This window comes from Cottoperca gobio, chromosome 1 (assembly GCF_900634415.1).
Source record: "Cottoperca gobio chromosome 1, fCotGob3.1, whole genome shotgun sequence".
In the NCBI taxonomy this organism is placed as follows: domain Eukaryota; kingdom Metazoa; phylum Chordata; class Actinopteri; order Perciformes; family Bovichtidae; genus Cottoperca; species Cottoperca gobio.
Genome location: NC_041355.1, coordinates 5598108 through 5623406, shown reverse-complemented (window position 1 = coordinate 5623406; position 25299 = coordinate 5598108). Strand labels below are relative to the sequence as shown.

General features: G+C 40.1%; 2 protein-coding genes across 2 annotated transcripts; one reads left to right on the top strand and one right to left on the bottom strand.

The window, feature by feature from the left end:
- Positions 1-1044: 1044 nt before the first annotated feature.
- tmem192 (transmembrane protein 192) lies at positions 1045-11546 on the top strand. Its single transcript, XM_029429920.1, has 6 exons — positions 1045-1195; positions 2130-2285; positions 2730-2991; positions 3704-3826; positions 10410-10515; positions 10717-11546. Exons 1-6 carry the CDS (start codon positions 1166-1168, stop codon positions 10829-10831), a joined length of 792 nt encoding a protein of 263 aa, XP_029285780.1. The 5' UTR covers positions 1045-1165; the 3' UTR covers positions 10832-11546.
- A 1006-nt stretch (positions 11547-12552) lies between these two features.
- apela (apelin receptor early endogenous ligand) lies at positions 12553-15630 on the bottom strand. The gene is made up of 2 exons (XM_029437296.1): positions 15432-15630; positions 12553-13297 (listed from the first exon to the last, which is right to left on the bottom strand). The coding sequence occupies exons 1-2, from the start codon at positions 15511-15513 to the stop codon at positions 13206-13208; spliced, it is 174 nt and encodes a 57-aa protein (XP_029293156.1). The 5' UTR covers positions 15514-15630; the 3' UTR covers positions 12553-13205.
- Between the last annotated feature and the right edge of the window lie 9669 nt (positions 15631-25299).

Genomic DNA, 25299 nt, shown 5'->3' with positions numbered 1-25299 from the left:
AAACCCAAAGATATTTAACTGAAAAAAGCATAAACTACCATTAGTAGTTTATTCCACTATGAACTTGAACTGAGCATAGATCAACATTTTCAAGGTGGAAAAAGATCTTTAATTTAGTTAAAAGTAGTAATGTACATGTAGAAGTCCTGCATTGAAATATTACTTAAGTAAAAATACAGATGTCTTATCAAGTAAAAGTAAGCTATCCCTTTTTTGCAACAAAATTATCCCTGCCATTGCTACTGTATGTTTTACAGTGTAAACTGCTTTTTAATTATGTAGCTGGTTGAGCGGGAGTTAATTGTAACTAACATATTTTGGGTGGTAACATTTCAAATACATGCTTTTATAAGGTACTCATTTTGTTTTAGAAACAAAATATTCTCGTGTCTACAGCTCTTAAGACAAATGTAGGAGCATAGACAGCTGCTGGTCCTCTATTAACCCCTTGTTCCCCCCATTCTATGTACAATATTTACAGCTTGTTTATGCTTGAATACTATGTGCTTCCTGATCAACTGTGTGGTAATGTGATTAAACACATTAATTTAAAAATATACAACATATAAGCACACAACTTTAAACACATTTTTGACAGTAGGCAGCAGATCCCAACTTGGTGATCTGTATTCCTCAACACATTTCTCCATCAAATTAGCAGAAAAAAACTATTGACCATAAACAATTGATCTTTTGGTACCCCAAGGCAGTTGGCTGCTCTTCCTGGTTCGTAATCCAGTAGTCCATTTTCAAACACCTCCCCAAATTACTATACCTTTGTAAAACAAAAAACTTTAACAATAAAAGTTTAAAAAAGATAGTCATTATTATGCTTGTGCAATATGGCCAATGGGGAAGGAACCCATGTGATGCATAATTTTGTACTTAAAGTAGAAAAAAACAATTATTGTATTGCTGTTTTATAGGATTGGAGGTTTCTATGTTTATGCTAATAATTATAATCATCAGAAATCAGGTATTATAATGAAATTGGCGTATGTATTGTGGTAGGAACCAACGTTTAATTTAGAACGGAAACATGAAATAAGGGGACCGGAAGTGTACTAATATATACTTGGCCCGCCGTGCCCGCCCCTTTTATAGCATGTAAGCTAATATTTGTTTGTTGTTGTTTTTCTTTAAAAACGTGGAACATCGACACTAAATGGACTCAAAGGGACCCGCTCTTTACGCAGTACGTACATGTCTTTTAACGGTTACGGGTTGCCATGTCAACGGTTAGCTTGTTCGGTAAAGAGTTAGCCTGTGTTAGCTAGCCAGTAAGCTAAAAACATCAAAAATAAGCGATCGTTATCTTTTGTTAATTATCAGACTAGCAAGACTTTTACTGTAAACAGCTCTAACACGTAGTAAAACCGACATCTGTGGTCAGTTATCTCCTGGTTTCTCAGCCGTTTCCTGCTTTCAGTGTGAAAGATTTTGTTGTGGTGCAGATTTTAGATTAATCATAACAAACCTTTTTTTTTTTATCTCAGTTTGTCTTTCATGCAAAAGCACATAGTCAAACACAGATATGTGATATAAACTGACCAGCTGTTATTGCTCCATTAATTGAATAAAGGTATCCCGGGTCGATTTCAATCAGTAAATTGTTTTTATGGTAGATAATGTTCTGTATCTATCATGTCACTTTGATCACCATTGTTTCGGCATACATGTTATGTTTGCACACTGATCTAATGAAAGATACTGTACATAGCTTTCTAACGTCCCACATGTTTGAGATTTGTATCCTGTTCCTACCTACTTCTCTGTGTCTAGTATTGTTTTTATTCCACATTTATTTCCCTCCAGGGGAGCAATCAAGTGGTACATTCTCAAGTACAATTTTGACATACTTGTTCTTTATTTGAATACTTCTATTCTGCTACAATTCATAGGCAAATAGTGTACTTTTTACTTAACTTAATTTCCAGCTTTAATTAATCCAAAAATATATTGTGATGTTGCACAATTAAAGTGATATTTTTACATATAGAAACATGCAGAATATATAATTTATCTCAAAGATATTTAACTATAAATATCATATTTTTGCAGTTAAATCACCGTATCTGTATTTAAAGACAGGCCTACAGTTTATCTTAATAATATGGTGTTTGTTTTAGCCGGCAGGCTCCTCAGTAGATATGTCACGAAGCACAGAGGAGGACTCTTTGGTGGACGGACCTCTGATCTCTGCTGACGCCCTCCACTCTGCCATCAGGAGAAACTTTCAGAGCGTACCAACACCCTGTCATGCCGGCCTGTTGTCTCTGCTTCATGTATGCCATGCACACATTTACACACACACACATGGATTGTGTTTACTCACACTGTAGTAATGAGATTATTCCCGAATATCATATAATAATATATTTTGGCTACACATTTTCTTATAGGGGTTTTTTAGGAGCTGAGGTGGAATTTCCAAATGTATGCAATGTGCATTAAGACAAAAAATAATTTAAAAAGAAACACACAAGATCACACACAAACATGTCCCTAGTAATGCCTAAACATTACTAAACTTTATTGTCGTAAAGGCACTTTTCAGGTAAATCTAATTGCAGCACACGTTAAGTCATTAATGCAATCTGGCCTCTTAACCTGGTTATATGCAGTGACTCTTTCTATGTGTAATAATAGTCATAGTATGTGCTGGTCTGTGCTAACGTCTCCTGCTCCGTACATCTGTCTCACTCGCAGTGCTCTCTTCTTTGTTTCAGGTTGTGTACGTGGTGTTGTCAATGTGTGTGGCAGTGTTCTGTGTGTTGGAGTTAGGCCAAAAGGATGTGTGTACGCACATTTTGGGTCCCGTGCGAGGCGACAGTGTCATTGTGTTTGGGAAGGTGTGCCTGTGGGTGCTGGTGCTGTTGTTCACTGGGTGTGTGCAGCACCACCACAACCAGGCCAGGAGCAGAGGATACCTGCGATTCTACAGACAGACGCAGGGACTGAAGCACCTGCCGCTCACTGTACACTCTGCAGGTACAGCTGCACGCATGTTGTCAGGGAACAATGGGTCTCATTCACCAATATCGTCCAATTACATTTGTTCTTATATTTGTTCTTGAGAAAGGTACAAAGAAAAGTCTACGTCAGATTAATGACGTCTTCTTAAACCGCAGGAGTGTTTCTACCTGTGTTCTTAAGGTAATGAATCCCATTGTCATTGTAAATTGAAAGTTCCAGTTGATCCTAACTAAATTGAAAAGAAAAGTTGAGAGAATTAAGTCAAGAATGCCCAAACAAAAGTCTTAAGCAGGGTGGAGCACCAGACTCCTAACATACAGAAAACCCTTAAATAGTTCTGAAGAGGAAGAACTTCTGCAGGAAGTGAACAAAACAAGCTTTCATTTAGTATCATCAGAAGTATATAAAATAACACAAAGAAAGATGCTATTACTTGTTCAGCGCTAAAGTGTTGGTGTAGTGTTTATTTATTTGAAAAGACCATAATGCTTTGTAAAATAACGTTTTAAAAAATATTATAAATGATCAAAACTATATTTGTAAAATCCTACATTATACAACTATAGAATTAAAAAGAAATATTTTTATAATATGTCAGGAAAACAATAGTGAATGTCAGAATCTGGCCCGATCCATTTACTGCACATGTAGCGGTCACATTTCTCCACAAGGTGGCATTAACTGCTAAAGGCAGAATGTGTGTTTGTATTTCTGTATGTTTGTGCAGGAAATGTTCTGCTGCTGGTTGTTCTGGCTGTACGATTATCTCCGACTGTGCAAACCTACATGCTGCTCGGCGTCCTGGGGCTGGAGCTGTTGGTGGCATTGCCTTGCCTGCTCTATTACACAGGTAAACTGATCTGAGATCATTTAATATTGAGAAAAATAGTTTCACTCTGGGGTTACAGATTGACTCCTTTGTAAGACAACATATATATATATATATATATATATATATATATATATATATATATATATGTGTATATATATGTATATATATGTATATATGTATATATGTATATGCATATATGCATATATGTATATGTATATATATATATATATATATATATATATATATATATATATATATATATATATATACATATATGTATCTGTATATATATATATACATATATATATATGTATATGTGTATATATATATATATATATATATATATATATATATATATACATATATGTATATGTATATATGTGTATATATATATATATATATATATCTATATATATATGTGTATATATCTATATATATATATATATATATGTACACACACTAAGTTGACTAAGGTTTGATTGCATACAATATATCACACTTTCTTTCTTTCTTTTTAACTGCATTTATTGTCTAATTGTAATATTGTACAGTACATACAAACCTCTACGCACATATACACGCACAGATATGTACAGACAAAATATAATAACATTAAATATGGGGGGGAAATAATGTGTGTATCCAACCCGTCAATCAGATCCGCTCCAAAACGTAATGAGTTCTTCCTTGGTCCATGCTCCACCCTGCCGCCAGGTATTATGAAAATCAGGCCAGTAGTTTTTCCGTAATCCTGCTGACAAACAGACAAACTCAACCAAAAAATAACCTCCGTGGAGATAATAAAGAGGGCTCACAAGGCAGCTAATCTAGAGACTAATGTAAAGTCTGTGTAACTTATTTCGTGTCTGACACAGATGGAGGAGGTATGAAAACAGGCTGAGATACAACCAACCCAGATCTCTTTGGGAATGTAGTTTCTTCTATCACATCACAGACTTTCTGAAATAGCATTGTGGATGTTTATTTCCTCCAAAGCTGTTCACATGTAACAGTTAAAAATGTAGCATCATTTGTGGATGGTTGGTGGTGGTAATATTAGTAGTGGAGAGACACACCCTGTAGATTACATTACACACACACACACACACACACACACACACACACACACACACACACACACACACACACACACACACACACACACACACACACACACACTACCCCCCACTCTATCTGAATACATTCGCATCACAATACCTGCCCTGCCCTTTTCAGACTCGACAGCATGACAATCAACCATTCAGCCCCGTCTCTCTCTCTGTCTCTCAATTCTATTTCATTCAAAGGGGCCTTTTTTTGGCATGAAAGTTTCAAGAAACAATGTTGCCAAAGCATCAAAATACAAAAGTACACAGTAATATTTATATGGAATATCTGTCTTTCCCGCTCTGCTGATCGACAAGCACCATGCAAACCTTGTTGGATGATACCCTTAACCTCTCTCTTTAACTATTGTCTTTTTATATGTGCCTTTGAGGTCAGGAACAAATTGGTTAACTTTAAATGAACTCCATCTGACTCCACTGTGTTGGTCACTTGATGATAGCCTTAAGCTGCAAAAACTCACCAGGGGAAGCCAATCACTTTGCAACACAACAGAACAAACTGCCCATACTGTTACACTTTACTTAATGTGCTGTGAACAAGTCACAGCCTTAAAGAGAATCGAGAACCCAAGAGCAGATTGGGAAAGCAGACATGATGAATGCTATTAAGTTTTTTTGCATCTGTTAATTTCTTAAAGGCCTTTGTGCAGTCTAAAGTTCAGATACAATGACTGCCAACGATTTAATGTGTTCTGAGCATAGACCGCCAAATAAAAAACATAGAAACACTGGAAAGTATCATGACATACTTCATATTACACTGCTAACTGGTGGAAATATTTATAATTAGCCTCAACACGCTCTCTGCACGTGCTTAGAATACAACAGGTGACGTGTCACATGCTGCCGTTGGGATCGGCCTCATTAGAAGTCTCTGTTGTCTCAGGGCTGTTTTCACAAAACAAGCCTGATTTTTCTCCGCCCGAATTCTGCGTTGGGCCTCTAATACCTTAATAATGAGTTAGTCGCTATATAAATTCAATTTATTATTAATATTATTATTAAATGTCACCTCTTCACACATTGTAACACACTTCACACTCTCTAGATTCCTCCAAATTTAAATGTAAAGTGCTTACGGCAACATTATTATCAGAATAAGGTATCAAAAGAATCTGTGGTTCATGAAACCAAAAATTTCTGAAAATTGGCACTGAAAATAAAACAAAACATTTAAAATGATACCCAGAATATGTATTCCCAAATCCGCTTCTGTGTGTATTTTAAATTTAGACTAATATGTTATTTGTAATCTACATATCTTTTATCAGATATAGACAATAAACATTTAGATATTCCCCAGAATGTTGGGTGACGTCCCATACACTGGCCTTACTCTCAGTTAAGAAAAACTACTAATAAAGATGCTGTGTCAGAGGATATTGATATTGAAGAATCTGTAATGAAAGGAAATCCATATTAAAGGTGTGTTTGGTAGCTGAGGGGCACAGATTGAGGCTTGAGATACCAGAGAGGCAAGGAGAGAAGATAAGAGACAGTAGGATTTAGCCTAGCCAAAGGGTAGCTCCACCCAAACACAGACACACACACACACACTCACACACACATTGTCCCTGTGTTTACAGTGAGGGGGGATCCAGTGTGTGACGGGGGTATCTGTGTTCGCTCGCCACATTCCTGCACAGATCAGTGCAGCCAGGCACGACGCAAACCGAGCGACGACTCGCAGCGCAAACCTTTTTTAAAGCACGCACACACATTCTCCGACTGATGCAGAGTCAAGGTGACATCAGAGAGTTCGTGAGGAGGAGAAAAAAACACTTTTAGAGGAGACGCAGAAGGAGAGATGTAATGCCTGAAGCTATGAAGTCCAGACAGGAAGGCCTCGTTCAACTTCTCTTTGAAGTGCATGCTCATTGTGTGTGTGTGTGTGTGTCTTTGAGGTTTGCTGTATGTTTCTGCCTCTCTCATTTGAACATGAATACAGTCTCCTCTATAGACCTCCATGCACATCAAAGCCATGCCTTGGCCTTCAAAGGCTCAACTTCGAATACATCTCTCTCCTCTGCATCATCAGAACTTAGTGTAAGCACTGCAGGGCACGGAGTTAACACACACACACATACACACACACACACACACACACACACACACACACACTCACACACTGACAGAATACCCAGATCACACACAAACCCCCATGACTGACATGTTTTTGATCATATATACCTGGTAGTTGTCGTTCACATGTTCCATTACTGAAGGTCTATACAAAAGGTGGACAAAGTAAATATCAGTATAATTATAAAAGCATTATGTTATGTTAATGATATTCACTGAACTCTTGTTCATCTCAACAAAACCTATAATTTAAGTTGAAAGTTTGGAAATTGCTTCATTTGAACTGTTTAACCGTTGTGAGTTTGGTGAATCAGAAATCAGTCTCACAAAAATCACTTTTACGCAGCGATTCAGCAAAAGTGCCGCAAAAAAAGATCCACATTTTTACACTAAAACCAAGTAACGGCAGCATAATGCTGACCTACCCTGTGTTCCAGTACCCATACTACCGTACTATTTAGTAAGCCAGAGTGTCCCAATACATAGTATGTTAAATGCAGTTTGCCAAAAATACCAGGATGTACCACTGCATCAGTTTGCATTTTGTTTTTCTGGCTACTCAAACCCACAATTTCTTGCGCAGCAGATACATGAAAAAGAGGGTCAAAGTTCAAGGCGCCATGATAGGATGAAGTAGTATGTCCCAATTGCATACCGCATGCAGGGCAGCTGCAGTATGTACTAAAAGTAAAAAGTAAAAGTATGTGATTTAGAACACGGTGTGTGGTCCTGATGGCGTCATCGGCCAGTGACCTTCAACAGTCACTGGATCGAGTGACTGTCGAGTGTGAAGCGGTTGGGATGAGGATCAGCACCTCAAAATCTGAGGCCATGGCTCTCAGCAGGAAACCGGTGGATTGCCTACTCCGGGTAGAGAATGAGCCGTTACCCCAAGTGAAGGAGTTCAAGTACCTCGGGGTCTTGTTCGCGAGCGAGGGGACGATGGAGCGAGAGATTGGCCGGAGCAGCGGGGGCGGTACTACAGTCACTTTACTGCACCGTTGTGACGAAAAGAGAGCTGAGCCAGAAGACAAAGCTCTCGATCTACCTCGGTGGAGAGATTATATCTCCTCACTGGCCTGGCAACGCCTCGGGATCCCCCAGTCGGAGCTGGAGGATGTGGCCCGGAGAAGGGAAGATTGGGGTTCCTTACTGGAGCTGCTGCCCCCGCGACCCGACCCTGGATAAGTGGTAGACGATGGATGTGGGATTTAATATAGCACGACGGCATCACGCGAGCAAATGAGGCGCGACGTTTAACACAACAGCGTCGGTGCCTAGTGTGTGCGTGCATGTAGTCCCGCTGTGCTGGCCGTCCCTTTTACACTATCGGCTCAGATCTGTGACTACGTCAGCTGTTGGCTCAGTGGCGGAGCAACTCTGTTGCACCATTCCGTCTCCATGCCTGTTTTTGCTGTGAAGTCTGGTGGCTTTGAAGAGAGCATGGCTGGATATAAGGGCTTCAGTTGCCCGTGGGAAAAGGCTGTCTGACGGCAAGGTGAAGAGCATACCGTTGAACTGATACTGTTTTTTTTAAGTGGGCCTAAAATAAGTTTTGTTGCAGCATTCCTTTGCTCATGTGCCCGTACTCCTCTCTCTTTCTTCTGCCAACCGCCATCTACTGTAGGTGACCTCATACAACCCCAAAAACAATCCAAATGATCCTTAAACAGTGTCCCAGGTCATTTTCTGCAGTTTAAAAATGATATTTAGGTGCTTAGGTTCAACATTACAGTACATTTACAAGCTGATCATTGCTGACTTCTCCTCAGATTTCTCCTGTGCGTGACACAAATTCATGAGCAGGATTTCCTTTCCAGCTGACTGTAGTATTGCATTCATCTTTGAACTACTTCAATGTCTCGTGTTGCAACTGAAATGTGTTCACACCGCTCTTGTCCTTCGTCTTGTGTCACTTTAGTCAGGATCCGTGGTTGATGGGATCTATTTCCTCTCAGTTCTTTGATTTTGATTCGAGCAGTGCAGAGTTGTGAGCACTAGATGTGATACCATTAGCTGTTAGCACCTCTGCAGCTCCACTGTTATCACCTGGAAATGTGCACTTCTTAATGGGTGATTGATGTGAGTGGAGTCTGAGCACTGTCTGTGTGAGTGTGTGAGAGTCTAACGGGGATGTGTGAAATGTGTCACTCCCTTTACACTGCTCCCTCCGTCCATCCATCTCTATCTGCTTTAGCCACCTGAGGGTCTGACCTCATCTTAATAACCCTCTTCTGTTTGTGCACTAATTCAACTTATTTACAGCTTTGCTAATAATACAAATACAACCAACACTCTTGTTGTTTTGTTATCCTGAAAGATTATATCACCTATATCATAAGGTTACAGGTTTAAGTCCACTTTTAAACTGTGTTTCTGTGATATCAACCAGTACCACAAAGAAACATGGTTGACACAGCTTCATTTATTTGTTTATTGGTAAAAAGAAATTGGCTTGTTTTTTATTATGTTCATAAGACAAAATTTCCACGGGGTGAAATGCATGCAAATCAATAGATGAACATCTCACTCTGTCTCTCTCTCTGTCTCTGTCTCTGTCTCTGTCTCTGTCTCTGTCTCTGTCTCTGTCTTTGTCTCTCTCTGTCTCTGTCTCTCTCTCTGTCTCTGTCTCTGTCTCTGTCTCTCTCTGTCTCTGTCTCTGTCTCTGTCTCTGTCTCTGTCTCTCTCTGTCTCTGTCTCTCTCTCACACATACCTGCTTACTATTGCTGTATTTACACACACACACACACACACACACACAGACACACACTCACAGATTTAGGGCCTCATTATGCAGGAATGTGCAGTATTTCTTTAGATTGTGTGTGAGTGTGGATGCTGAGATGCTGCACTGTAGCAAAGTAAAGATAGCGCTCTTTAGAACCTCCCTGATAATTTCCTTTTGGCTAATGACACTCGAGCCTTATCAATACTCAGCCAGCTCCTCCCGCTGCCCTTCCTCACACACTCGCCCTGCAACCTCACACACACCACGGCCTTATCTTGATTCAATATTTCTGGCTCTGGCTCCTCTTCCAGCTACTGGATTCTTCACACCCACACCTTGCTGCTAACCCCTTCTGTTGGTTTAGGGTGGGAGAATTAGAGGTTTGAGTGCAGGATATGGCAGCCCATAAGGACTAAGTGCAGGATATAACAGCCTGTGTGTGTGTGTGTTTAGGAGAGAGAGAGAGGGATGGAAAACAATAAAAAAAAAACAATAAACAAAAGTGTGCAGTTTCTCACCTGAATGATTAATGTTTGTAGCACAGCTCTCACTGCCCCATAATGTCTGTTTGTCTTTAAATGCAGCTGACAAGATACAAAAGTGAAACTGGTTTTATGGTGGCATTAGAAGAGTAACTGAAGATCTTTTTGTTTGTGGTTTTAGTCCAGGTGATGCGGTTCAACAGGGAGAAAGCTGCTCCAGACGTGAGCCAAGAAGAACATTCACACAACTACAGTATCACGAGCCTGCCGACGGAGACCGGCTTCAGGTACAAACACACATTATGTGTCGCTATGATAATAAAACAAGTTCAATAAATTAGGAAATACTTTTAATGGGTCATAAGTGATGATTGAGAGGGATCACTTTAGTACGAGTCGATGCATTGTTTTTTAGAGAAATTACTGTGCCTTTAGATTGTTGGTAACGTAGAAACGTAAAGGCTTATGTGCTGTTATATGTGTCACAGAGAGGGCTCCAGTCTGGAGGAGGTGGTGGAGAAGCAGGCCGACCTGATTGAGTACCTGAAACAGCACAACACCTTACTGAGCAAGAGGCTGCTCAACCTCACGGCTCAGCACTGACCACAGTCCGGCCTCCTCCTCCTCCTCCTCCTCCCTGTGAACCCGATCATTTTAACACTCGGCTCCTTGAACACAAAGGAGAGGGGGATCTGTGGGTTTAAAAGAGATGACGAGAAGCAAGAAGAAAACACTGGATAAAAGACTAAAAGTAAGGAAATCCCTGTGCACACAAGCACCTGTGCGCACAGACTGAAGACGGGAGGGCTTCTCCACGAAGCACCTGAGATGGACAGATAACGCAGGAGGAGGCGAGCTGTATATGGAGGACAGTTAAAGAGGCGAAGTGGGAGGAGGAGGAGGAGGAGGAGGAGGAGGAGGAGGAGGAGGAGGAGGAGGAGGAGGAGGAGAGGAGTCATGGCTCACAGATCAGAGGTGAGGGGTTTTTATCGCTGTGTTCCGACCCCCGGTGACCCATGTGTGCTGCCGCTTGTGTTACTGTGAGAGAAACGGAAGAGGCGAGATTGTTTTAGAGATCATCTGCACTAAGGAGGAGCTGAAAGAGTAGAAGATACAGGAGGGACGGAGGGGTTATCACTAACCAGGGGCAAAGTAGAAAAGAAAAGAGATATTGTAACGCTGTAAATGTCCGTGAGTGCTATTTTATCTGTCTGGATGTGTAAATGCTTTATTTGGTTGCAGTTTTTTTTTCTATTTGTTCAATCATTGAGTTTGTGTATTTGTGATCACGTATCAATAAATATGTAATATACACGTTCTTTTTTTAATTTCATTTATATTCAAACCTTTTCAGGAGTGACAGTTGACACAAAACACAAGCAAGCGCCTGCAGGTTTGTGTTTATGTTGGTATAATGTACTTTAAGAGCACAAACAATAGAGACACTGCTGTGTCAACATTAGCCGGTGGGAATGTGTTTTCCTGCTTCACCTTTTCTGTGTTTAAATTTCAACAGTCACGGGAATCTACCATAACGAAATATCGAGGTCGTCATTGGTGTGTGCTCCCCATTGTGATTTCTTAATGCTCTGGCGTCCGTAACCCCACAGGGGAGCGCTGCATTTATGACTCTTTTCACATGCGAGTTATCTGGAGTACTGCAGGTATCAGGAGCCATGTTTGAGTTTAGGCTTTTAGGTTACACATTAAAAGATCTCTTTTATACTTTGTCCTAAAAGCAATCCAAATGGAGTTTAGCTTAAAACTTGTATTTCACAATGACCAACGATCTTCAAAGTTGCCACGATTTGTTACTTTGACATATTCCAACTAACTGAATATTTTCATTATTGATTAATCTGATATAGATTAATCGTTGAAAATGTCCTACCAGTGCCTCAAAGTCCAAGATGATGTCTTTAAATATCTTGTTTTTAAAGCACAAAACCAAAAGATATTCAGTTTAATATGATATCAAACAGAGAAAAGGAGGAAATCTCCATATTTGAGGCTAAAAACAGCAGTTTCTGCCATTTTTGCAATAGAAATGACTTAATGAGTTATATAATAGTTGACGATCAACTAATTGTTGCAGCTTTTTTTTTAACACGCACAAACTCATGAAGTAAAAACAAAATACTACATTGATACATTTTTTATTAAAAAGTTTAAAACGTAATTCAATAAACATTTGAAGTGCACACATGCATTATAAACACTGTTCATCGTAGCTGCAGTCACTAAGATGTTTCCAGCTCTTTGGTCCATAGCTTTTAAGGCGAGTGTCGATTATATTTGATGTTGTTGTAGCTTCTTTTCCCGTGTAGTTCAGTACAAAAGTGTTTGCTTTTGAGGACAAAGAGGGAAGGTGCTTGCAACTGGGATATGTGTCCACCAGGATGCCAAAACATTGCATGGCTTCTATTTAGTTGAGAATGAAGACAATTTCTTGTAGTTCTGTTTTAGCTTCATATATACATGACAGTCTTTGGGTGGCATTTTCATGGTGTCTCCTCCACTCTACAATCTCGGTAATGGGACCCTTCCATGGTGTTTGGGGCCACACACTGCAGTTGCTTCATATTTATATTTCTCTCCTTAGGTCATCCTCATTCTTGTGTTTCAACCTGTAATGGAAAAACAGAATTTAGTGTCCTGCTGAAAGGAGTTCAGAGTAAGAAAAAAAAACAAAACAAGTACAGGAGTCCAAAAGTTAAAGCTGGAACTCCCTCTTTCTCGACAATCACTCCTAATGGCACTTACTCCTTCCCCTTCATCGTTAGTGAGATTTATGTCTGAGCCTTTCTCCCCCATGCACTCCTGTTCTGCATGACTACACACCTCTGCCACTAATCACACACACCTTCTTAACCGCCACCTACCGGCTCTGTAAACTTGTTTTGTTCCATGTATCACACAGCTCGGCTCATAACCTTTTTTTACACAGAAACACATGAATGGGTGCACATGTCTTACCTTAGGGGAAGGGTACTCTGGAGTGGAGAGGCATGCAGCGTCTGTGTGGGCAGTAGCGGTGTCTGTGGTATCTTCTCCTTGGCTTCATAAAATCTGAAAGTAAGAGGACTCATTTTAATATGCGGAATAAAGCAACTGGATAAGCTGATTGTTTGTAACAGACATTCATTCATAGCATACAATCGAAGTGTCTGGGCCCCCCTTGCCTTCACCTGCAAAATGTCCCTTTAAGAGACATCTATCGACTAAGAAGAGATGTAAAATGAACACACGGATACTTAAAACTACAAAGTGACTCAAGACGACCAAAAAAGACACAAAAAAAGAGAAAAAAAACACCACAAAATCTTATTCCTGTGCAGGAGAGGTAGTGCAAGTCTGCCCAGGGGCCCATTGTCTCATAATCCACCCATGCATAGGACTACAAGATACTTTTTTAATGCTAGTTAGACTGCTGGCATGAATAATCTGCTTATCAAATGTCATTTTGGGTGTAAAAGTCCTTATGAAGCAAGATTTATGTCTGCAGGTGGACCCCTGCATATCCTGCCCAAGTAATCCCTTTATTAAGGAGAGTCTGAGCTTTTTAGCACCAAAAACGATCATTTAAAAAAAAAAAACAACACCTCCTACAGTCACCATTTTCTAAGTAAGTATATCTTTGAAACTAACAACGCCTAATTTATCCTCAGTTGACCACATATAAGCCTGCTTTCATGGGTTTTTACCGTTTGGACCAATTTACCAACAGCAGGGCGACCCCCTTCTAATAAACTGGGACACACAGACCTAACACATGATTATTTTTAAACTTCCCTCTAATAAATCCACTTTGACTCCTGCGGTTCACAGACTGCCAGCCAAGCCCAGGAAGAGATAAACTTCCAGATGACTTTATGACTCCCTCTCTTCCTCCCCCCTCTGAAAGAAACTGCTCCCCACGCCTGAAGGTAGGCTTCTTTACACTTGGCACCGCTACTCCATGTCATGTTAATAGAGCTCGGGTATTTGCATGGCGTTTTAACACCATGATTAACAAAAGCGCGCCGGAGTGCCTTCCAGCCGGGGACAAAGGGACGCACTGGGGTTGCTGGCTGTGCGATCCCCGGCAGCGCTCAGCTCCTGTCCCTCCCTCCCTCTTCCTCCCTCCTCATCCTCTCCATCATCACATGAACCTAATCACGACCTCAAGCCCAAAAGCCTCTCTGTTTAACAACCGCTGTGTGTCTCCGTCGCAGATAACCGCTTGGATTTGCGTAAAAAGCGCACCTGTTGCACCAGACAGAAGCAGCACGATGTTTTTTTGTTTGTTTGTTTTTTTCAGTTATAAAAAGAAAAACATTGCTCGTTTGTAGCAAGGGTTATGAAAAAAAGGATATTTAAATTGGACTATATCATTTAAAACCCAACCACACGTTAGTTATGCGAGTGTTACATTCATTGCATGTTTAGATATTTGTAAATAACAGTAAAAACTCTTTGCTTAAACGCGGTATTCACCCCAGATAAATTGAAATTAAAGCTAAATTAGTAATTTTATCATGATACATATTTGTTGTGGTTTTGGTAGCAAGCATCTCTAATTTAGCCTCTTTTTTTTAGATATTTATTCGATTGCCTTAGTGTCCGTGAGTAACTATTTGATTTAATTTACATGCAACGGCAGGGAAATTGGCTTTGCAGCTCGTTTGCAGTTCTTGTACTGGGCGGCTCACGGTGACGGGTTTTCCCAGTCGAGTTTTCGTAATTACGGACTGTACACCAACTCGTGAACGCGCCATAAATGAAGTGATTCCTACATTAGCTAGCTACATCCCACCACGACGATTAATTCACGGGGCATTATTTGTATCTCGGAGTGTGTTATCGTAGCCGAAAACCCCCCGAATAGGTATCATAATAAGATATGAGAAGTTTCACTTAGTTTAATTTGTAATATGTTTAAGCTTGGTACAGCTAAAGTGAAGCTAATTCATGAAACTGCTAGCAAGAAGCAAAAGTACTGTTGCCATAGTGACCTGTTTAGAACGCTGTTTAAACCGTTGACCGGGACGTTAAATTAACGGTCTAACTTGCATTACACTAATATATGAGCAATATTAACAGGACAAACACCAGACACCAGTCTAAAATATATTTGTAAAAACGGGCCCCTGGCCCCGGTTTTGACGGACACCTGCCGGAGCAGTCGGAATATCTGGACCGGGTAAAGTTTGAGGATGCTGACCTGGTCTGGTGGAGGAGACTGATGCTGATGCTACAACTGCAACGAGCAGCAGGAGCAGGTAGAGCAGGTTGAAGATCCTCATGGCTCCTGAAGAGGTTAGAAGAGGATACTTTTCCAAAAGTCTGGAGAGTCCTTCTGGGCTGATGATGCTCAGTGTGGTTCTTCTCTTTCTCCTTCTCTGTTTTAGTCCAGGTGTAAAAGGCCCAGCACGGGAGGATCCAGTTCCCAGAAGTACCTCTTCTCTCAGGATAGTAAGTATGTCCCTCTGGAATGTGTGTGTCCCAAGTGTGTGTGTGTGTGTGTGTCCAGTGAGAGTTTGATTGTCTCTAAAGTCTGAGAGCAAAGTGACAAAGGTGCCTTTTCCCCCCACCTCCTTTATACAGCCTTTTTAGAGGGGAGGGAGTATTGGGAAGGGGGTGTAGCTCCCACAGCCGCCCCCCACCTCAACCCCTGACACACACACTCACACTCACACACACACACACACACACACACACACACACACACACACTTCAGCATTGCACATATTGACCCCACATGTAGAGGGTAATTCAAATGACAGGAAGCCCCCTCCTTACCCTCCAACTGCCCCTTGAACACACTCTCCTTCATGCAAGTTGCATGTGCAACTAGGCAATGTTGATTTATCACTTATAACATCAGAGCAAAGATTTAAGAAAGCCATAGTTGAAAGTCAGTAGTGGAATATAACTAAATACAATTACTAATGTACTTTATTTAAGTACAAATGCAAGGTGCAACTTTATACTTCTACTTCACTACATCTCACAGGCAAATATTAAACTTGTTACTGCACTACATTTGTCTGCCAGCTTTAGTTCCTTTGCTGATTACATTTGGCATCCTCTTCCTGTCCAGTGAAAACCATGTATCTCCAGATGCTTAGATTTTAAATATGTGTGATTAACTGTAGGATGAATTGTCCCTTTATAGGTTAAGACCATTCTCCTACTCCTCAAGCTTCATAAACTATTTAAAAACCCTCTTGGATCAGCTGGAAATTGTATCGTCACAAAGCTGAAAACAGGGCTGTTTTTCTGAACTCAAGGAAAGTTGACATTTTAGACAAACATGGTTCTCACAGGACAGCGACACTACAAACATATGATGATCTTATAGAAAATGATGCATTGCTGTAGATTAAACTACCCAACAGTATATAAAGGAGTTAAAATGAGCACAACCTTAAACATCTACAGCAGTAAAATGCTACATACACGTTTGCAGCAGTAATATTAATCCAGAAACATCATATATAATAGTAAAACTGACAGGGAACATTTTATTGCACAATGAGTTATTTTACTTAAGTGAGGTTTTGAATGCAAGACCTTTACTTGTAGTGAAGTATTTTCACAGTGTGGTATTAGTACTTTTATTTTAGTAAAGGATCTGAATACTTCTTCCACCACTGTTGAAAGTAGCAGGTTCTTCAAGACGAGAAAGCGATAGAGTCCCCTACCCCCGCACTGAGGAGTACAAACACATCTGGGGCTTTCGGGTGGTGGTTGTGGTGGTGGTGGTGGTGGGGGGTGTTTGCGCCAAGCTTTTCGGGGCCGGGGTCGTGATTGAATGAAATGCAGTGATGCACTGGCCTAACGATGCTCAAAGAAGTCTGACTGTCTGTCTGGGAGGCCGTCTGTGTCTCTGTGTTTCTGCATGAGTGTCTCTATGTGGTGAAGGTATGTTTGTAGATGTCCTCTGTAAAAACTCAACCTCTCTGTCTTTCCAAAATACTTGCTGACTTAAAAAATTGAGTTCAGTTAGGTAATTTCTCTTTGTTAGCTTCTTCTCATTAGCATTGTGTAACAAATCTGAGTATCGAAAACTGTCAAGTACTGAAAGGGCAAAATTGGTGTCTGTCTGCACTAGTATCAAAATATTCAAACAATACCCAGCCCTGATCTACTTTTCATGCAGCTTGTCAGTTGGTGGTATACCATGGGGTTTTCTTGCCGCAGGTAAACCAGGTCACTTGGCATTGGCTCTTTTTTTTTGCAAAGTGTGGGGACTCATTAGCGTGTCTGCTTACGGCCGTCTCTGTGGACTGAAACTTTCCATTCAGCACACAGCTAATGAATTAACACATTAAGATGAAATGTCAGCCATTACATGTGAATGAGGATTAGAGAAGCAGCAGGACGCTAATGGACTGGGGGCTCAAAATAGTCAGAGACTTTGAACAAGCATCTGGACCATCAGCTCTCTTTAGCTCTCAAAAATAGACAAAAGAGGCCAAAAAGAGTGTCTCCGTTTGTGTGTTGTTTTTGTTGTGGTGTGTGTATTTGTTGGTGTCATTATGTCTTTGGAAATGTTGCCTTTTATTGTTTTATGGTGTTTGCAAAAATGTTGCTTGAAATGACAGATTCCTCATGGATTTGGCTAACGCACAAACACACACACTAGTGTACACACACATTCATCCTGCTGCAAACACTCAGACGAGGTATGTAGTACGTTTCTGTGGCGAGCTGCGCTTTGCAAATCAACTGCCATTGTCTTTTTAAAAAGTTCTATTTTCCCTATTTGAATATGCAAATTTTGTCTCAATTGTCATTCAGAGCCACCTGGTATCCACTGCATCCAACTGCTGCCAAATCTCAGTTTCTCTCAGTTTCTTTCAACTCTGCAAAACAGAAACAAGTAAATCATACCAAATTCTCCCCACCAGGTTTTCTGTGTGACTGGGTAGAGCGTGTTGTAATATTTGCTCTTCCTGGGGATTATACGTCTTTACAGGGATTACCCAGCCTGCTCAAACACTCCCCTACGTGAGAGACACACACACACACACACACACACACACACACACACACACACACACACACACACACACACACACACAGAGGGTAACCTCCTATTAAAATGCTTCAGTACCTGATGGTCCTTGCTCCACTTAATTAGCACTGGGTACTGAACCTCAGTACTGATCAAAATGTTTCCACCAGATTTGCTTTCCCTGTAACAGGATTAAAACAATGTCCTTAACAATTTTCCAGAGTCCAAGGTGACGTCTTTAGATGTCTTGTTTTGTCCCATCAACAGACATTCAGTTCATAATGATGCAAAACTAAGAAAAGCAGCAGATCCTCACATTAAAGAATCTGAAACAGAAAGTGTTTGGTATTTATGCTTCATAAATGACCTAAATGGTTAATCCCTTATTTATATATAGATAGACTAATCTATTAATTGGCTAATAGTGAACTCACTTCTTTGGTGCCAGCTGATATCTCAGTCCATAGCGCTGGGTATCAGAAATTGAAGTACTAAAAATTGGCCTTGAACATCTGCTCAGATTAGTACTAAAATTGTTATTCTTTAGATTAGACAGATCTCAAGTTAAATCAATATTTTGACAATTTTAGATAATATTAAACATTTGAGAACTTTCAATTTTTTGTTAACCATATTTATATTTCTTAAAATAAGGTTGATGCTAGAGCATTACATCGATACGTCAGTCCCCAGCAAACACATTTTTTCATAATCAATTAACCATTTAAATAATTTCTTGAACAAAAATGTCTAAAACTCACGGCATTCAGTTTTAAAAAATGTGAACATTTGCTGCTTTTCTCTGTTTTATATCATTGTAAATTTAATAGATTTGAGTTTTTAACCGTTGTGCATTTTTAACTATTTTCTGACATGTTATAAACTGATTTATAGAATTATTAATGGAGACAATAACCTGCAATATTTGCAATCCTTATCACGTAAGGTGTCAGCATTGCTATAACAAACTTTTACATTACACCCAGCGGGAGTATTGATCCGACCGCTCACAGGGAACATCCTCTCCCTCAACATCTTTTCACTTTAATGTGTAGTTGAGCCCAGCAGGCACTGTGCACACCATTACTGGAGAATGTAAATCAGTAATCCCAATATTAAACGTCAAAGCAGTAACCTGCTTCTTGTATGTACTTTGACGATCACACAGTTGAATGTCAGGCTACAGGTGGAATAATGTGCACTATCCCATTTCCTTTTTCCCAGTTTGGTCATTGGACAAGTGTTGCAACTGCTGTTATTGCTTCCGTTACAGGAGTCATGATCTTCCTCGAAGCTGTGATCTTTACGACCACAGAGGAAGCTTCAGGCCTCTCCTTCCTTCCTCAATTTTCACTTTCTTCTTCCTCTCCCATCATCTCCTGACCAGGACACACAGATAAACAACTTCCTCTCTGATAAAACTTGGAGGAACAGTGCCTCATAAAATGACTCTGTTTCTTTTCCACTGAGCCGAACGTCATCGCATTAAACACAGGAATGATATGGATATTGCTATTCGATATTAAATGATGCGTACCATTGTAGAGGATTTGATCCATATCGCCAACATCATTTGCCGTGTGCCATATATGGAAGCATCTTCATTTCTTTATTTACGTTTTTCCTTTAATTGATCACTTGTTGTTTTAAAGGATAGCTTGTTATTCTTTCTTGAATGTTTGTTGACCACGTTGGACGTATTAGTAGTGATGTTACTTTTTATGATTGCAATGATATCATAACTACTTGAACACACTGAATAGATTTCGAGAGCTAAAAAAAACATATGCCAAGTTGTATTGACCGTAGATAGACAGTCCTTCACGTGGATACAGAGGAGACTGCAGGGGAAAGAATGAGCAGCAGAGCTGTTATGTGCCGCGATGTCTGAATTTTTTGGGGTGTATCCAGTGTGTCTCTGTGTGTACGAGTGTTGATTGTGATCTGATGAGTCAGTTCGTTGTGCATCGTTAGAGTGATAGTGGGTCTGTTGTCATGCCTTATAGGTCGTCAGTTTTAATGAGGGCCGCAGCCAGCCAGAGCTTAATTACTCTTAAAACCCTTTATCTCAGATTGCCCAATACAGACTCCAGTGGATGCATATACACATGAACAGCAGTGAACACCCAATACACACACTAATAGTATGGACCATCAGGAGCTCACAAATGAGCCGGGCGGCTTTTTCTTCTTCTTGTTCTTCTTGTTATCCTGCACTCAGTGAAGAAAAAGATTGGATCTCACGACGGTTGATTAACTTCGTCTTTATTCTGGAGCTCCTCCTCCCCTCCGCGTCGGCAACAAGACGGCTGACTGTGGAGGAGTGACGGAGGGCTCAGGGGTCAAGGGGCAAACTCAACAGGGAGCAGCCTCTAACCCCCCAGGATGTCAACCCAATAGGGCTTCAGGGGCCAAAAGTCACTCAGTTTGTTAAATGCTAACCCAGACACAGCGGCTTCTCTGGACACACAAACCCAGTGTCTCTGCGGCTGTTTGGTTTTTAAAGTGCTTTCTTGTTTTTTTTGCCCATACACATAAAAACATACACAAAGGACATAGAGGAAAGCATCACGTTTTAGCTTAAGTTGTTTCATTTAACTTTAGTCAGGGCCTTTTTCAGTGGAATTTAATGTTTAAAGTGTTACTTAATGGAAACTGTAGATGGGGCTAAAGAGCAAGCACTTCATTTATATGCTAGGTAGGACAGGACAGGAACATAGGTTTGATTTGAGAACGTTGTGGTGATGTCACAGGGTCATTCTGACCGAATCAAACAGCCAAGAAATTGTCATTATTCACTTAACATAATGCATTTTCCAAAAAAAAGCCATTAGTTTTAACAAAAACATACAGTGAGTGGATAGAGTATTGTGCATTTTATGACAGGTCCATCCTGTTGAGGACTGTAACACAATGCAACAATGGTTTTGTCTTATAGATGGCAAAGGACAGAGATAGGACCAGTACTGGGTACTGGGGGTCGGCCATTCCCAGCGAAGGAGGCAGGATTTGATTGCATCCTCAGAGGGAAGCCTTGCCTGAGCAGTAACACTCAGAGTTTTCCAAAACCACAGGCTCTGTGTTGTTTGTTAAGCTTTTGACCACAAAATAACATTTGAATGAGAGAACAACTCAGATCAGTGCAGACAGACCTTTGAGCTTAGCTTGTAATTACAACTGATCAGCGGTTGCATTTCTAATAGAGATGCATCAATTGCAATTTTCAGTTTGTAACTTTTAATTCATTTTAATTAAATTATATGTTTATTATAAAAAAAATGTACTATTAAATAAAGTACATTTTCTCTAAAACAGCACAAAGTTAAAGGACCTTGTTGTCTTCCAGGTGTTACAAATTGCGAGCTCTATGTCTTTTTTCCACTACAAGGTGTGTGTGTGCTTCAGCTGCCTCTGTGTTTACAGTGTGTGTTGTGACGTTACTGGCTCTTACAGAATTAAAATATCCTCTTCTAAAATGTATACATGTTAACATAAACCATCAAACATTGACCTTTTCCACTTTTGCATAAGACTGGCTCAGAGACTGCATCATTCAACATGTTTATTGTTACCTTATTATTTGAAAACGTGACGCTATGTGCCATAATGACATTCTTTAATGGGAAGTTTTCACTTTATTTTGAGTCATTTGTGAGAACTTCCCATCGAAAACCCTGCAGCAGCAGATCCAGACAGAGGTCTCTGACTTTTACGTTATGGTTTTTGTCCAGCTTGCTTGGTGATCACTCTGTGCTTTCTGTTTAATGGTCGTGACTTCTTTGCTTTATCGACACCGTTTTCTGAAAGAGAGCAGACACACTGTACATTATGCAGCATTAGAAAAGCTGATGTTTCTCTGTGTGTCTGACAGCAGAGGAGGAGTGTCTACCTGGACGGGCTGCTTCTGGTGCGAAGCAGACTGAAGCCCAGCTGAAGAACGAGAAGATGATGAAGGCCAGGATGATGAAGGTCAGCTCAAAGTCAGAGAACGGCAGTTCCATCTACACAACTAGCCAACCCAAAGCACGTCATTACATTATGTAACATCTTCACATTACGACACAGAACTGACAAATCATCTTCTGTGATCTTTGTGTTGTTATTTTTGCAAAATAGGCCGGCGAGAGATAAAGTAGGTCAACTTCTCACATTTTCAATATTTAAAAGTAGCAGTTTGCAGTGTGACATATGATCCTTTACATACTGTGCATGTTTAAATGTGTATATACAGTTATCATGAGTTCACCCATGCTCGAACATACTGTAAAAGGTTTTTAATGGTTATCTGTGCTTCAAAAATTGTCACAACTTCCATCTTTGATGAATCCGGCTTAGATCACTGACAGGTGTCTTGCTGTCATTTAAAAAGCTCCTTCCATATAGGAAACATGCATATGAGGTTTCCAACGTGCAGAAACGGACTTTTCTTCATCTTTAAATGTACATGATTAAGATTTCAGTTGATCACAGCCCCCTATTGAGGTATTGAGGCCAAAACCGGCCCGCCAGTGGTTCCAATCCGGCCCGCGGGAAGATTTTGCAAAGTGTAAAAATGTGTTGTTTTGATCATAAAGTAAAATACTGTTCCAGATACCTGTGACGAAATGTTTTGTGTTTTTGTAGGTACACTGTGATCTGTAAGTTGTAACACGCATGTGTAAATAATAAACTGAGGCATAATATTGTTGAAATTGCACCTTGTTTTCATAAGAAATTTCAGGCTGTTCATAATGTTTTAAAGATAGTTCATTAAATTTGAACATTTTCAGTATGTACTTGTACTTTTTTGCACTAAAACGAAGGGAAGAATTTGGAGTTGTCGTTGTTTACAGGTTATTATGCTCTGATGTTACTGGTCCGGCCCACTTGAGATCATATTGTGCTGCATGTGGCCCCTGAACTAAAATGAGTTTGACACCCCTGCTTTACTCACTTGAGATGCAGTAGCCTGTCACTTCCACCAGAGGGCCTTACAACCTTGTTGTAACAGCCTGTTTATAATGACTCATGCTTACTGTGCTCTCTCGGGCTGGGTTGTATCAACGTACTGCATTAAAACTCATAATTCTTCCTGTTCTAGATGCAGCTCTGTGGCATTTCATTGCAGAAACGGAAACTCGTGGTTACTTTCAGCCTGAAACATTTTAACAATCTATCCACTTCACGTGATTATAGCAGATGTATCAGATGCTGTGTTATAAGAATCACAATGTTAAGAAATGCACTGACTATAGTATCGTATAGTATCATAGTATCCGTGCACGGTGGAGTTGGAGGCATAAATAAAACAGTCAGTGTTGAAATCAAAGGAAAAAGTAAAGTGACAGAAGTTCTTGGAAACTTTCAGAGGAAGTTTACTTCGGTGAATTAATTTTTCATTTTCAGCCACGTCACGTGATCAAACCCGCATTTCTACTTTCTTAATGTTAACGATAAAGTTATCAGTGCATGATTCCCTTCATACACATTTCTTATGAACACATTTAACGACACAACTACAATAAAAGAAGGTCAGGAGCTTCATTAGAACTATAAAGAGGCGTTAATTAATACATTAGCAGGTATCATATGCGTCGCACCATGCAGTTATATATCACCACTGAAAGACCGACTCATTCATATTGGTCTGCAATTCATTCATTCATTTCACGCTGCTGTAGATCTGCTCGTTCACACAAGTTCCACTCTTTGATCCCTGACGTCTAACATCCTGCAGAATAATTTCAAGAGCGAACTTGAATCCTTCCAGCACACCTTTTGGTTCTGACCTAGATTTCCTACAGCGAGACTTACCAGTATGAAGGATCACAGCAGCTATTTCCAGATCTGAAGATCAAAATAAAAGCACTTGTGTGTGTGTCTTCATACACACCCTCAAAGACAAAAGAAAGCAGGCGTGAGTACTGTCTCTGAACAGGAGTTTGTTTATTTCTTTATTTTACAGTGTAACATCTAGGCCACTCCTTTGTCTGTGCCTCATCCCGGGAAAAAAGTAATACTGGATCCTCTAACAAAGTACACAAACGCACCGTTTGGACTTTGTTCTGGTAACTGATAACACACTCACTTACTCACTCACTCGCACACTCACTCACTCACAAGGCTTTGACTGATATGTCCTCGTAGGACAATCAGACGATCAGCTCCTCACTCACATAATTAAAATAGTCACTTCCTTGTTATGTAAAGGAAGAAGACAACTTCTCATCAACTTGATTAACACTTGTAACACAATATCTGGACTATAACAAAGCAACATTCAAACAAAAACTGTATTTTTCAAGGCTGAAAAATGAAAACAGAGTAAAAGACAATGCTAAAAAATATAATTTACTTATTAGACCTACATGTCGCTCAAACTAATTCTTATACTACATACTGTAATTAATGCAACCTTCATGAAAGTTATAAAGTTTGGTCTATTTTGGAGAGAAGTTGATTCAACTTTACGATCCTTTTGGAATCGGCAGTTTGTGGTGTTGTATTGTTCTATATGAGAGGTGTCTTCTCTCACTGATATAACTCGTCTGGACAAAATATCAGAAACACCAAATAATACAATTGTATGTCTCAATCAACACAAAGCTTGAACTGCTTTCCAGAGGAATTGGAAATAAAGCTCAGTGACGTTAAGAAATACGAGAAATAAAGAGTAATATAAGATATTAAGAGGAATACAATGATGATTCTAAGAGTGTAGTTTCTTTCCGTTTAGGATAAATAACAAGTGTCTGTGAAGTGACTAAATAGATGTGTGTGTTTGCAGTCATACCATTCGAGCGTACACATTTCTCAATGAAAATCCCAGTGAGTATGAAGAGGGCAAACACCAGGAGAGAGAACGTGATCATCAACACCTCCAACTCGGTAAACGGAGATGCCATCTTCACCCGCTGCTGCAGCTGTGAACATTTCATCTGTAAAATCATCTGTTTACCCATAAATGTGCCATCCCCTCCCACTGCACACTGAATCAAAGTTAGGACTCAACACTTACCTAGAGTGCGTACTGGAGCATTTAGATGTTGACCATCACACAGCAGCTTCCTGACACATGACACACACACAC